The sequence below is a fragment of the Hippoglossus hippoglossus genome, chromosome 15 (genome assembly GCF_009819705.1).
Source record: "Hippoglossus hippoglossus isolate fHipHip1 chromosome 15, fHipHip1.pri, whole genome shotgun sequence".
NCBI lineage: Eukaryota > Metazoa > Chordata > Actinopteri > Pleuronectiformes > Pleuronectidae > Hippoglossus > Hippoglossus hippoglossus.
Window position 1 is genome coordinate 1,230,332 of NC_047165.1, and position 15,279 is coordinate 1,245,610.

The following is a 15,279-nucleotide window of genomic DNA, read 5'->3' on the forward strand; positions in this document are numbered from 1 at the left end:
AGAGAGAGAGAGAGAGAGAGAGAGAGAGAGAGAGAGAGATTGTTAGGGTAGAGTGAGGGAAAATGTGAAGGAAAGAGAAAGAGATTGATGTTCAGCGACTGCACACTCCACTGCCCTGTAATTACTGAGACCACACCACACTGTTCATCACCTGCTCCTCTGTGTGTGTGTGTGTGTGTGTGTGTGTGTGTGTGTGTGTGTGTGTGTGTGTGTGTGTGTGTGTGTGTGTGTGTGTGTGTGTGTGTGTGTGTGCGTGTGAGTTAGTAGTGCAGGTATTTGAGGAAAAACATTGAAAGAAGAAGGAGCCTTGTTGTTTGGAGGCTGATTCAGGAACAGAATAAAAGTGCAAACCGACCACAAGTTGAACTCATTTACTGAATTGAATCAAATAACTAATCGAAACCAAACTTACCAGAAGAATTAACACTTGGACATATATCACTTTAATAAGAACTAGATAAATTACAGAAACCATTTTTGAGAAAAATGTAATCACCATTGGACCATTTATTTTTTATTTTTGACTATATGTCCCGTTCACTAACATGGAGGAGGTGGGATTTATCTTCATATACAGACTATGGACGTAATCAGCCGTTCCTGCGATTGTGTCTTTAAGAAAGACCGGCAACCTGTTTGTTATCGACAGTTCACCATCTGTCTGTCCCTGCTCTGATCCCTTGATGATGGGATGTCTCACTAAAAGACTGGTTGTTTGATTAATTTGTGGTTCTGTCAAAAGACGGGGGGGGGGGCTGACTCATTCAGCGATGGACTGTCCGTGACACTGTTCCAATGAAGCGTCTGAAAGAGGAACGACAAAACATGTTCTAATGCATTTTCAAGGATGTTCTGTGAGATGAGTCCTCTCTGGACAGAACAGATGTTCCAGGCACGATGGAGGTTTGGATAATAGTTGATTTATGTCATGCAGCAGAGTATTGAGGACGGATTCAGCTCTGTGTGTGTGTGTGTGGGGGGGGGGGGGGGTGGGGGGGGTTGATAAAAGACCAACCAGGCTCTGAAAATGTGACTCAGATTTATTCCTGACAGCCACAGCCGCTCGTTTCTGTGACTCCGATGTGATCGTCTGTGTAAATAACAAACATGCGATGAGAGTTCCTCACTGTGGCTGCGCTGGGAGAAGCAGGGACGAATGACAGGCTGCGTCCCTCTGCTGCGCGGGGGATATTACCCACAGTGCACTGGGGGCGTCTGATGTTCCTGCCTCCGTTTGGGATTCAGAGTGTGTGCACGTCAACAGTGTGTGTGTGTGTGTGTGTGTAGTGCACTAGAGTTCCCATAGGCTTGCATGCTCACTGTCCTGGTTACAACACTGTGGGTCATGATGTGTGTGTGTGTGTGTGTGTGTGTGTGTGTGTGTGTGTGTGTGTGTGTGTGTGTGCGTGTGAGTCTTTGATACGTGTGATACAAGCAGCGTTGCACAGACGTCCCCTGAGCTCAGACCGTATCACTTGCAGCGCTCGGTCCGCTCGTGCACGTGCACCTTGCTTGGCCAGCAGCCTGTAGAGAGCCTGACCTATGGGAACGCTCCGTGAGCAGCAGATAACACACACTCACACACCTGGAGGGAGAGAGAGACCTGATACGTGTGAGAGGAGATGTTTCTGTGAGAGGAGGTCACATTGTCGTGCCTCTCAATGGAAAAACATGTTAGCAGCTGACAGATGAGAAACGTTTATTATTAGCAAATAAATACAAACTAGAATATTTCTCTCTCACACACACACACACACACACACACACACACACACACACACACACACACACACACAGAGAGAGAGAATAAAGGGATGACACTGACAATGGCATTTAGAAAGTGACAGAAGGTTTTAGAGGGATGAGGACGATTTAAAGGGACGAAGCATGAAAGGTCTCGGAGAATATTCAGTTGCATAAAAGCCACATCAGCAAAATAAGACCCAATATGAAAAGGGAGAGAAGTAATAAATGACTTCTGGAGAACCACTTTATCAATGTTACGACCGACGGACGGCAAAGAGGAGGGAGAGAGAGAGAGAGAGAGAGAGAGAGAGAGAGAGAGAGAGAGAGAGAGACAGAGAGAGACAGAGAGAGAGACAGAGAGAGACAGAGAGAGACAGAGAGAGAGAGAGAGAGAGAGAGGCATGAAGGCATGAAGAAGAGAGATAGAGAAGAAGGGATGAGTCTGGCAGACTGTGTGGGAGGGAAGTAAAAAAGTGACATAATGCAGGTAGAGGCTCTTGTTTTACAAGTGTGTGTTTGTGTGTGTGCGTGTGTGTGTGTGTCTGTGTGTGTGTAACCCCTGCTCTCTGCACTTCTTCTTCTGTTCATTTCAAGTTGATGATCTGATCCGTTCCAAGCGTTCACTTACTGCAGCACATTCATTTTTGTGTTAACTCATGCTAACGTCCAGTAATTGCACGAGACAAAATCTTGGCCGTGGTTCATGACTTGATATTTCATGACTGAAATATCAAGTCAGTAACGTTTCTACTTACAACAGAAGGTCAGCAAAGTGTCTCTAAGCATCCTGGTTATAAATCGAGGACGACTCAACTGTTCAACTGGCCTTTCTGCTGATGTGTTATTATCCTGTCTGTGATCTCGACTGTATTCCATCCCAGAAAGGACATATTTCAAAAGACTGTAATTTGTCCATCTGGGAAACTGAAGGATGCTCGAGAGAGAGAGAGAGTCTCAGTTTGGTTATTTAAGTTCCAGTTTCTACATTTTCAATTTCTTCACACTAAAATTGTTGAGGGTGAAATTCTTTTTCGGAAAGTTATCCAGTGAATAAAGATGAATGTCTTTACTGGCGGTGCTTTAATATAAAACCTAAAGATAAAGGAAGACACAAACTGGTCTTTGGACGCCCGCAGACCCGTAGACCCGCTTCAAGCCGAGTCATCGCTTGCCGTCCTGACAAGCGCCAGAATCTCCGTCCCTTCTTGTGGTGCCTCATCAGTGAAGGAGCCTGGAGGTTGTCAGATGGCTGCTGGAGGCAGATCACAGAGGCTACTGGCAAAGACGAGCGATTCTGCAAGAAACTACGGAAAAACAACAGCAAATGGTTTGACAAGACAAAAAAGTTGCTCTTGGAGGAAACAAGCCGGAGCCCAAACCGTCCTGTTTGCAGTTCCTCTTCTTCTTCTTCGCCTTTTTTCCGGGAGAGTTGTGTATTTCTCAGCGGCCTAACGTTTAGAGAAAGAATTCACAGAGTCGCCTCGAGCCCAAAAGGGAGAGGTGTAATATTGTCTTCACAGTTGGCGACCGATCCATCAAGCACGGCCGCGGCTTCAGGAAGATAAACAGTTGTGCTGGTTGAAGGAGGTTCTTCAAACGAGGCTCAGTTCCCAGTGCAGGTGCCTGGTGGGTCAGTGTGGGATTAGAATGCATCGCCTGTTCTCACGAGGTCAGACGCTGGGGGAAGTCAATCAGAGATCAGGGCTCTCACTGGTTTCCAGCCAGTCAGCGCGGTGCAGGTGATCTCCTTCACTCGTTCACTGAACTCATTTAGAATCAGAGCAGAACCACAGCCGAGCACAGGAGCGCAGGGAATGCTAATGATGTGTGTGTGTGTGTCTGTGTGTGTGTTTATCTGTGGTGTGTGTGTTGCACTTTCACTGAGTGAAAAAAGTCATTTGAAATTCATGATTCAACTATTCCCCCGTGTTCTGTAGACATACGAGAATCAACACACAAACACACATGCACATACACAACAAACCCAAACAGGACGTTGTTGGCTGTTGTCCACGTCCTGAGGCTGTGATTACACTTTGATACTGACATTACGCACACACACACACACACACACACACACACACACACACACACACACACTGTCTGTCAAAGAGAGTGTTTTTATCTCTGTGTAAATGTCTACACGGGACATTTCTGTCCCTGGACTTCTACTTCCAATCCTCCTGCTGGAGTGAAAGAAGGAGTCACAGTCCTTTGATCATTTGCACTTCAAGCGTCTCTGGTCGGTCGTGGACAGAAACATCAGCTGCCACCATCAGCTCCTCTTTCCCGGGAGGCTGGAGCTGATTTGGTCAAATCAACGGTAGATTAAACAGCTGCTCGGGCAGAACTCCACCTTTAACCTTTAACTCCTCTTCCAACCCGCAGGTGAGGACGATGACGACGACGAGTGCGGGGAGGAGAAGCTGCCGTCATGTTTCGACTACGTCATGCACTTCCTCACCGTGTTCTGGAAGGTTCTGTTCGCCTTCGTCCCGCCCACAGACTACTGGAACGGCTGGGCCTGTTTCGTCGTGTCCATATGCATGATCGGCCTGCTCACCGGCCTCATTGGTACGACCAGTTCACCAGTTCACTTTAAAGACCACAACAGTCACATCTGAGACGAGCGCTTAGTGGAACTCTTTTACTGAGATCCGTACCAAATTACACTCATAAATATCAGTCCCCTGTACGAGTCCGATCCATGAATTGTTTTAGGAAAATGATGTAAAGTTCCTTATCTTACAATGTTAAAGAAAGAGAAACAAACCAAACTGAACCTCATCCTTCCAGCGCAGTAGTCTGTTTGGACAGGGGTGAAAACATAACCTCCTCTCTGGAGGTCGTTACAGAATTATTTAGATGTTGTAAAAACGTTAGAAACTCAAGACGTGAGTTTGTACAACATGTTTTTCATTTGTAAAATCTTTTAGCGCTCACGTTCCTTCCTGTTCTTTTGCTCCAGGGGACCTTGCTTCTCATTTCGGCTGCACAGTCGGCCTGAAGGACTCCGTCACAGCTGTCGTCTTTGTTGCCTTGGGAACCTCTGTACCAGGTAAGTGTGTGAGCACAAACACTACATGTTCAGATACATCTGATAATTCAGCTTTATCTTAAATATCCTGCTGCGTTCTGCCAGCTTCAATCGAAGACCTGTCTCTCTCCAAAAGGCCCTTATGAGCAGGAAACACACAGAGGTGTTCAATTTAGAAATAAATGTGCGTTACTCAATGATCCCTTCAGGGTTCATACTCTGACATTTCCAATTCTTTGCTTCGGTTTTTAGAAGCTTTATTCGCCTCATTTCTTTTCTACAGTGTCTAAGCTGACTCACTGTTTATAAAATGCTCTCTAAAGTTAGTGTTCTTCTAAAAAACAGTCAAATGAAACAAATCAGCCGTGGTTTATAATGTAAAAAGGAAAAAGAAGGAAAGTTAAACTAAATGTAAACTCTCTTTAGCCAGTAAACTTTTACTGAACATTTTGTGGCAGCGGCCAAGTTGCAGAAAAGAACTAAAGTGAAATATGTTCAAAACTGAAAGGATGAAATATCTGTGTAGAAACTAGTGACGCACGATATCACAGGCTGCAGGTGAGACGCGTCAAAAGGTGACCAAGCAGCCCAATTACTGAGAGCTGAGATTAGACTTTATACATCTGCTTTCATCATAACTTTATTAAGAAAATCCCCATACAGATAAAGATTAGTGTGGTTTTTATTATCTAGGAAATCGATCAAATAAGCTCTTTTGAGATTGTACGGTTATTATGGTTCATTTCTAATCTTTCAATTACAATTTCTTGGACTTGATCATCAGATCTCTTGTGTCATGATAATATTCTAAATCTGCTTTGGGTGTAATAATCACTTAACTGCAGTTTAGTGGAGGCGAAGTCAAACCTACACAGCAGATGGAAGAAATAGATGCATTTCACAGTGACTCCTGTTTTCAGTGAGCATCCTCTGGCCCCTCGGTTAGATTCAGATATTACACAGAACCAGTGGTTTTCAGTCCGTGCAGTGTGTTTGTATATGTAGGAGCCTGTTGGAGGAAGCAGCTCCGCAGACAGCAGCATGAATCATCCTCAGCTGCTTAAATGGGTTTTAACCTTGGCCCCAGTCTCCTGACTCACACACATATATATACATATACACACATACTCTACGTGTACGACTCAAAGCTCAACATACATAGGTGTACACACACACACACACACACACACACACACACACACACACACACACACACACACACACACACACACACACACACACACACACATCTATACTGTGGCCACCGGGTGTTATTACCATAGGGCTGTTTGTCATGTCAGACTCCAGCGGAACACAGAAAGATGCTCACACACACACACACGCACACACACAGACTCACAACCACAATGTGTGCAGCTGCCGAATGGAAACAAAGTGCTTCGGCCTTTCAGAGGCTCTCAGCCTTATTAACACAACCTCCCGTGGCCCACACACTCACACAAAGAGTCCCACCTCCAGTTCTGTGGTTATTACGGTTAATAAAACCCATCCTGAGCTGTGGTTCCGTGATGATTAACCTCGTTTATCACAGTTACCCTGGTGAACGCACACGCACACGCACAGGCGCGAGGGAATGGGAAGAAAACAACAGGGGTAGAGCTCGGGAAACTTCAGCTAGAAGATCGGAGCTGCATCACTCAAAGTGTATTTAAAGTGGGACTGGTATCGACAAGGGAAGATCAATAAATACATTTAGACTTTAGAATTCAACCACCCAGGATCTGGAGAACTCAAATGCACGAGTCAGATACACAGATACCAAGTCGCAAACAATTCATCTTTATTCAGTCGCTGCAAACAAAAGAACAAACAAAGACAAAATCCACTCGAGACAGGCAGAGATAGAAAAACAGTGGATCAGGAGGTTTCAGGACAACAGGGACGTTTCCAGAGCAGCAGGAGGCAGGACAAGACGTTTAGGTATCAAGGTATTTATCAAGGACTGATGTCCAACATTTGCTGGAACACTAGATCAAGACATCATTGGTCGGATTGATCCATAATCTAAATAATCATTCAACTCAATCATTATCAGAGTATTCATTAACTATCAGATTTTTGGATTTGGAAGGTTAATAAGTTTTGATTAAACCTTCCTCAGATTCTGGTGACTATAGTTTTTCTTTTCACCAACATAAATCCCTATCTATCAATATCATTTGTAACTATATTGTAGGATCTGCTGAATATTTGCCCTCTGACCGACATGTTGGTGTCACAAGAGCTAAAGGCCACAAGTCGCCGGTTTTCTCACAAAAACAAAGATCCTCACATGTAGAAGGATGGTCCGATTTCCATCAATGATGCACAGCAGGTCAAGCAAGAGACGACAGGATGGAGAGAGTAGGAGAGAGAGAGAGAGAGAGAGAGAGAGAGAGAGAGAGAGAGAGAGAGAGAGAGAGATAGAGAGCGAGGGAGGGAGAGAGAGAGAGAGAGAGAGAGAGAGAGAGAGAGAGACAGAGAGACAGACAGAGAGAGAGAGAGAGAGAGAGAGAGACAGAGAGAGAGAGAGGGAGGGAGAGAGAGAGAGAGAGAGAGAGAGAGAGAGAGAGAGAGAGAGTGATTGACAGTGAGGCAGAGGAAAAGGGCAGTAAACTCTCGAGGGAGGCTGACATTCACAGAAGGAGCTGCGGAGTGGAACCTGTTCCACACACACACACACACACACACACACACACAAGCAACCATGCATTAACCCACTCAATCAGGCACACAAGCTCTCAAAGACTAATTGATGCACACACACACACACACACAGGACTTTGCATCACTCCCTCACACAAACAGACACACAAACAGAGTCTACACACCCAGTTAAGCCCAGCAGGCGGCTCCTCGGGGCTTTAAGGTGTTTGGGGAGATTTATCTTTTCGGGACTTGTTGGCACTTTGCCTCGTCCGTCCTCTCTCTCCTCCTCCTTGTCCTCTTTTCCACGGCCAGATCGGCCTCCACTTCAACAAAGCTCCTCCACCTCCCATTCTCCTCCGCTCCAGGTTTTTATCTCCTTTAGCTGCATCCGACAGCTAAAGGCAGGAGGACAGAAATCACTAATGACGAATGGACGGCCAGAACGTTAGCGAGGGAGAAAGAGGACTAACTGCCCATTGTGCTCTCAGCGAAGAGCCCATTGTTGGGACTTGGCTCGGAGTCCAAAGCTCCTTTCAGCTCGGTCCGGAGGAGCATCCCTTTGGAGCGGCTGCAGTTTGGCAGACATGAAACCGAGGGAAATTTGGGGCCTAAAGTAGCACAATGCTGATTAGTTGTCAGGCCAAGATTTGTTTGCCCCTGCAGACTGAGATTCAGCCTCGTAAAGTAACTGATCTCGGACCAAATCTGTCCCGTGCTGGCTGCCAGCGACGGATCTCTGAAACAGGATTAAAGATCGTGGTTTCTAATTTAAGGTTTTCAATCTGAATGTGGAAAACAGGATTTGCACAGTGTTGTGTATTACTGGTTCTAAGGGTTCTGCATTTATGAAGCGCATCCTTCAGTCCAGCTATGGTTCCACGTAACTGTAGATGTCAGCATGCCGAGTTCTAGAGGTCAACAAGAGTGAATCTGTTTCTACTTTCAGTCAGTAACTCTCAATCTACACAGAATAACAGTTTACGTTCATGGTCAGATGAGATTAAATGAGTTAAATGAGTTAAATGAGTTAAATGACAGTAATATAAGAAGAGTTTGGACTGATGGTGGCAGAGGCAGAAAGGCCAAGTTGTCCCCAGAGTCCAGATGTCTTATTCCTCTTGTCATCAACTAAGTGGTTCGGACAGGTTCTTAATAAGAATCTGGACTAATGTTGGCTCAGGAGAAAGGTCAACGTCTCAGCAAAGTCAAGGGATTCATTTTCTTTTAGAGACATTTTTTTAGGATAATTTTGCCTTTGTTGAGAATAATAATAAAATGAGCAGAGAGAATTAGGGAAGATACGCACCACAGGGCTCGGAATCGAACCTGTGGACTTAAGCCTCCGCTTTAGAGGTGCGCGCTGTATTAGAGACATTATTGTCCTGAACATGCCAACATGTATATTACTACTAAAGTAATATAATGTAAAACTTAATTGATTACTGACTTTCGTTATTCTCTTCAAAGATCACAATGCATCTCAAAAAATAAAAGCAGAAACTGAGACAGTGGAGACGGAGACACCGTGTTCGGACAAAACGTTGAGATGATATTTGGGTTCTGGTCGATCTCTTTGGCTCAGCTGGTTTTTTAATAACCATGCGTGAGAAAAGCTGCTTCTCACATCAGGTGCATCCGGTCGGGTTCGAACACAAAGAACTGATCGACTGGTTCGTGTCGAGCTCAGTTTGTTTTCTTTGAGCCACAGTCTGCTGTAAAACATCTTTTATTACTTCAACCTTTTAAAAGTCACTTAAACAATCATCCCTTTCCTCTCTGTTGGATTCAGAAATTATTTTATGATCTAAATCTAAAACATAAAAATATTCTGACTTGAAAAAAGACAGTGATGCTGCTGATAATGTTCATATGACCTTTTGATCCGTGGAGTTCAATGAGTTGAATTGATGTTCTGATCTCCCTCTGTTCACTCAGATACCTTTGCCAGTAAGGTCGCTGCGATCCAGGATCAGTACGCAGACGCCTCCATCGGTAATGTGACGGGCTCGAATGCTGTCAACGTGTTCCTGGGCATCGGGGTGAGTAGCAGCTCGTCCACTGATCCACTGACCGGTGTAAACACACGGTGGCTTGTCTTCCATAGAAGTAATAACTCTCATGTGTATAAACATGTTGGTGTATGAATTCTGTGATTGAGGCAGTGACTGCATATGAAGATGGACGACACGTCCCGTTGTACCAATGTCTCATTACTCACTTGTATTCTGTTGATGCTCCACAGGTGGCGTGGTCCATCGCAGCCATCTACCACCAAAGCAATGGGGAGGAGTTCAGGGTGGACCCCGGCAGGCTGGCCTTCTCCGTCACCCTCTTCACCATCTTTGCCTTTGTCGCCGTCGGCACACTGATGTACCGACGGAAGCCGGAGATCGGTGGCGAGTTGGGCGGGCCTCGGACTGCGAAGGTCCTGACCACCATGCTGTTCGTCAGCCTGTGGCTCCTCTACATCCTCTTCTCCTCACTGGAGGCCTACTGTCACATCACGGGCTTCTAAGATGACAAGGAGACGACGAAGGAAAGGAGAACATGGAAGGAGAAGCCAAGGGGAGGTGGGTGAAGGGATGGATTTGCAAATCAAGACTGTCTCATAGATCTATCACTCCCCCCCCTTTACGCAATAGATTGAATGAGGGATGAATGGATGGATGTACAGATGAAGGAATGGAGGACGCATTAAAGCATCTTATAGCAGAATCTGAAGGAGTATGGAGACATTGAAGGATGACAGCAGACAGGAGAATCGTGGGATCAAGAGAAATGGCTCAGAAGATGGAAAAATTGTTGGAAAATGAATAAACTAAGGAATACATGTTTTGTCTCAACCTATAAATCCAAACCAATCAAGCTGTCTTGAACCTGCCCCTGTTCGAGAAACGAATCCGCAAAGTCACAAACACAGAAATAAACACACAGCTGGTTCAACGTACTGAAATCGAAACAAGTCTTAATAAAACGAGGAGCGAGAAGAATTACCAACGTACTGACGCACCGGCGCGGCTCCCGGGAGGCGTGGCTTCAACAACGGCGTTCATCCTCTGTCACGGGAGCTGTGCAGCTCCCGCATCCCGCTGCAGTGAGAGGAGACTGCATCAGTGTGTACATGCATGACCAGACCAAACTGAAAACACAATCAGAAGAGGACGGACATATTGCCATAACTGTTTAACGACAACAAACTGTGAGCGTGCTGCTGTGTGACTGTGTGTTTCTGTGCTTGTGTGTGTCGTGGGAAGATGGTGAAGTACTGTGATGAAAAAAAAAAACTCCTCGTTTTTCGCTGTCTCAGCATGAGACGTGCTTTTCGTATTCGAGGTTCTTTCTGGCTCTCGCCTCAAGAAACGCTGAGTAATGCTTTGTGGGGGGGGGGGGGCACATTCGAAGAAGCGAACATCACTGAGGTTAGAGATGTAAATAAGAGCTGGACGTACACCGCAGCTCCACGACTTTCCATCTGAATGTCTCGGTTCCGCCATGCGCTCCTGAACGGGCCCTTTTCCGTTGCTTCGTACTGTAGGTGTAACTGATTTAAGGTCTAATTTTAATCGAGAAGGGGTTAGTGTGCTTTTACCTTTAATAAGGCCGCGTCTGAGGACACAAAATGGCCGCTCTACCGTTTAAAACTGTTAGAGAAGCTATTATCATTGCATAAATATCTAGGTTAATATTACGTGTTTTGTTTTTTTTTAAACTGTGGAACTCTGTTACCTGGTTTTCCACCAAGGAGATCGCCACCATCATTGTCCATCGTAACATTGCAATAGACTTTTTAACGTTAAGTACCGCCCTCAGTGAAACGTCATCCTTGTTGTAGCTGCCTCTTGTCATCGTTTCTCTCACGTTGATGCCGATTTTCTATTGGTTCACTCGACAGCTTCGGTCATTATCCCAGTGTGTCTTAACCACCTCCCGCTGGCTGGTCAGTGGACCAATCAAAATCCTCAAGGGCTTTGTAAGAAACAACCACTAATCCCTTTTCCTGATCCCTGATTTATGATTCTTCGTACAGATCGAGCCTCGGTGGGCTATTTCACAGGGATTTGTATTCCCCCGACCTCATACATCACTCGCTTAGTTGGTAGGAATTTGCTTCAGTGCGGCTTTAAGAGAAAAATCTACAAAAAAAAACAAGACGATAAAATAAGTAACACAGCTTCATTTAGTGCAGACATCGACCGGCCAAGTATCCAGAGTTACACAAATATCAGAGCCGCAGACACAGCTTCTGATGGGAGAATTTCCCAGTTGATTACAAAGTCTGCTTATAAATCGCAATAAGCCTTATTCCAAATTACACCTGCTATGGTTTCCCCCAGGCGGCCTCCACTACCTTTATATACAGGCCCTGGAAACCAACGAAGTATTGGCTGTTGGTGTGGAGGTAGTTTGACTAACCGATAAGGTACCGACAGTAACATGGGGTACATCTAGTCTTTATTTATCTCTTTTTATAAACTCAGAGGTTTGACAACCACTCGTACACACCCGCCCTCTGTGACCTGTCTTACGAAGTGAGTTCATCCACTGTACGTTGGGCTCTCGTGATATCTGGCTCTTTATCCAGCTTTGAGCAAGTTCGTATGAAAGTGTCTTGACTTTTTATGGTGTAGTTTAAAGGCTCATTTATGCACAACATCAGATACAGAAGCAGATAGAGCCTGCTATCCGTCCTATCCATTCATTTAACACACATCTTCTGAAAGCTTACGGATACAGACCAAACAGCAGTACTACAGGAAACCATGGGGGGGCAGTGTAGTCCATAGTTGAAGCGAGACGTGAGGGAGATACTTCTTCAGTTGTTCAGAAGGTTCCTTGTAGTGAGAACATCTAGATTCTGCACTATGCCCTCGAGTGTGGGCAGCGACGGGACCTTGTTTAAAACAGACGCTTATCTCTTCTTACGTAAAAGTAGCATAAATGAGCCTTAAGCTGATGCTAATTCGTCGTGTAGCCAAGGTGATCTACGCTGGTGAAAAGTTAACTAAAGTGTAACTCACTTTATAATACAGGCCCACACAGGTTCTAAGATGAGTTCCCTGTAGTGTAAGTTATTCATTTGAGGTTTTAACAACTAGCTCTGTTTCTACGCCCTCTTCGAACTGACGTTTGAGCTGGGATGTTACGAAAGGTTTGTGCATGATGGGACAGGGGCGTTCTTCCAGCCCGATTAATGTGGGGATGGTTTGAAAGGCAACTTGAAAATACTCAGAGTTCTGTTTTAAGACAAAAGATACCAAACATGATCTCACGCAACAGCCGGGTACTTTTGAAAACCAATTTGCCGAAACACTAGACGAGCTAGGAAACATGAATCAATACTGGAACACTGGCAACACCAGAATATTTAACTTTCCAAATCAACCACATTTCAGTGCAAACGTAATCAACTGTCATTATCACAGGCTCCGAGTCACTGGCAAAGAAATACATCCAAAGTTTGTGTTTTTTTGCACAAATGAAAAGTTTCAAGTCTCCTGAATCACGTGCAGAACTTAAATCTTCAAGCCTACAGCGACTATCAGAGAGTTCACGCTCCAGACTGTTAACTACTTTACTCGTTCAGCCAAAATACCTAAATCTCAATGTTCACAAACCTTACTGTATATGTAGGCATTCGAAAAGTCCATAGTTTAAATGGCACTACACTGTATGCATCTGAATTGGCCAGAATTTTCCTGCTGATGTTGTGTTTTTTTACTTGATGTATTATATAATAAGTAGTGTTTTAAATGTCATCTGTAGAGTAAGTAGTCTGGGCTCGATCCACAGACAGCTTTCAACCCCTGTGAGAGAGTAGAGCTGAGCAGAGCCCTGGATTGGACGAGTTTGGCAAATCCCGAGTATCTTGAAGAGGAAGATAACTTTAAATTCTGTCGCACCAAATCGTGCACTTGGGACTCGAGAACCACTCCAGGACGACCGGATAAAAAATGTCAGTGTCCCAGCAGAAACATCAAATAAATTTGAAATGTGGCCGATCTCACAAATTCCAACGAAAACTTTCTAAATGCTGCAAATGTCGAGCGTTTGTGGAGGAACTCCAGAATGAAATGACCCTTTGGCAGCCGAAAACTGAAGAATAAGTGAGATGTCCGATTGCTTGCATTTGCCAAACACTGCACAACGTGTGGCTCTCCGTTAGAGTAGCTGTTCTCATGTGAAGGCCTTGGAGTGGCAGTTTACCCCTGTTTTGCCAAAGGGAAATCTTTCTATCACAATCTTAATATTTGCAGTCCGACCTGTGAAGGGTTTTATAACCAGTGGAACTTTCTTAAAACACCAAATATTATTCATACTTCATTACCACTCTGAAAGGAGACAAACAGACGCCTTGATATTGTTTAAGCGCTAACTAGAACCTTTCTATTTAAATTTGTATGCATTTGTCTCTTCACTGGCATGGGGCTGAAGGTTTATACACTGTAAAAAGTTAATGCTAGCTTGCGCAAAAAAAAAAAAGAAATAATGTAGAAGCAGATTGCATCACTTTTTGAGTAACTCTAACAATTTATTATCTTAAATATAACTAAATCATGTTGGATTTACTTAAAATCGCCTGCTGCCTAATTCGTCAGAGTGAACTTGTGGAGGAAGTAAAAAGCTTCGCAGTAACATAGTTGTTAGCATCGAGCTAGTTTGCTGCATAAATTTTCAAGAAGCTAACTTTTCTTTTTCAGTTATGGGAGTTAGCTCTTTCGCTACGCCAGCTTTGTTGCACCACCTCTCTCTACCTTGACTCAAAGGCTAGTCTTACGCGGCGCTAATGACAGGTTAGCCGTTCAAAGTGTTCGTACCAAGTTGGGAAGTTTGTCACAATTGCAACGTTTGTTTTTTCTAACTCGCCGAGGAAAGGAATTGCAAATGCACTTCGACTTAGCTTCCTACCTTGGTTGGGACGGCTCAGCGGTCAGACAGGCCATCGCTGTACATACGGTTTTACACTAAGACCAAGCGAGGAGTAGGAGAACAAGCTGTAGATCGCAGTAGTGTTTGATCTGATTCTTCTTTGGTGGGGTTTTGACGAAGTGGGCGGGGTTTCAAATGAAGGAAAAGCACTGGTTCTTTTCGCTTTGCGTGAAACGGCTGCTGCGTTGTTTCCTTAACAAAAGTTGCTTCTGGTGTTAACAGCAACAGAGATTTTGTTGTTTTTTTGGACTCACAATAATAATGTTGTACCTGATGTAAGAAAAAAAAATACAATGGTGTTGAATCAGTTGTGTACCATTAGCGACGTTGCTTCTGATGTAAAGATTGATGATTCGTTCGTTGCCTCGTTCGCTTCTTGACCGACCGACTCCCAACAGACTAACGGACTAAAGGAAGGACTGACGCCGGTGCGAGCCGAGCGCCGCGTCAGCATTTAACGTACTGTTGGGGAAAAAGAAAAAGAGAAAACATTACCGGAGCTATTCTCTACCCTTAAAGTAAAAAAGGAGGATGATGAAGAGAGGAAGAAGGAAGACGAGGAGGAAGAAGATAAAAATTTAAAGACAAAAAAAAAAATGAAGTTACAGCCATACATTGATTTCTGGGTCAGTGAGACAGAAATGGACTCCTCCTGCCCAGCATGTGTATTGTTATGGTGTCTATCTGTCCCTCTGTGTCTCTAACCCGTCTTTCTCCGCTGCCACATTAACCAAACGGGCAGCAAATCCTTTTTGTTCCGTCTTTCTCCTCCCAGATGCCCCTCCCCCTTTTTGCCCTCCCTCTGCCATGTTTTCCATATTTTGGAATGTCGATGTGCTACTTGTTGATACTGTGCATGAATGATAACATGTCTGTATATAGTTATAGAGAATCGTATCCCATTCCCCCTGGAGTTGACA

At 44.6% G+C, this 15,279-nt stretch overlaps 1 protein-coding gene and 1 long non-coding RNA gene across 2 annotated transcripts in view; both read left to right on the forward strand.

The window, feature by feature from the left end:
* LOC117775577 (sodium/calcium exchanger 1-like) overlaps window positions 1–10,493 on the forward strand; it is a 37,441-nt gene extending 26,948 nt beyond the window's left edge. Inside the window, exons 5-8 of the mRNA XM_034608879.1 lie at window positions 4,135–4,320; window positions 4,715–4,804; window positions 9,368–9,471; window positions 9,675–10,493. Coding sequence (XP_034464770.1) covers window positions 4,135–4,320; window positions 4,715–4,804; window positions 9,368–9,471; window positions 9,675–9,947 — 653 coding nt within the window. The 3' untranslated portion in view covers window positions 9,948–10,493. The remainder of the gene's footprint in view (window positions 1–4,134; window positions 4,321–4,714; window positions 4,805–9,367; window positions 9,472–9,674) is intronic.
* A 2,076-nt stretch (window positions 10,494–12,569) lies between these two features.
* On the forward strand, window positions 12,570–14,638 carry LOC117775344. The gene is made up of 2 exons (XR_004616249.1): window positions 12,570–12,892; window positions 12,924–14,638. It is a non-coding gene; the product is annotated as an uncharacterized LOC117775344 (long non-coding RNA).
* Window positions 14,639–15,279: the final 641 nt, after the last annotated feature.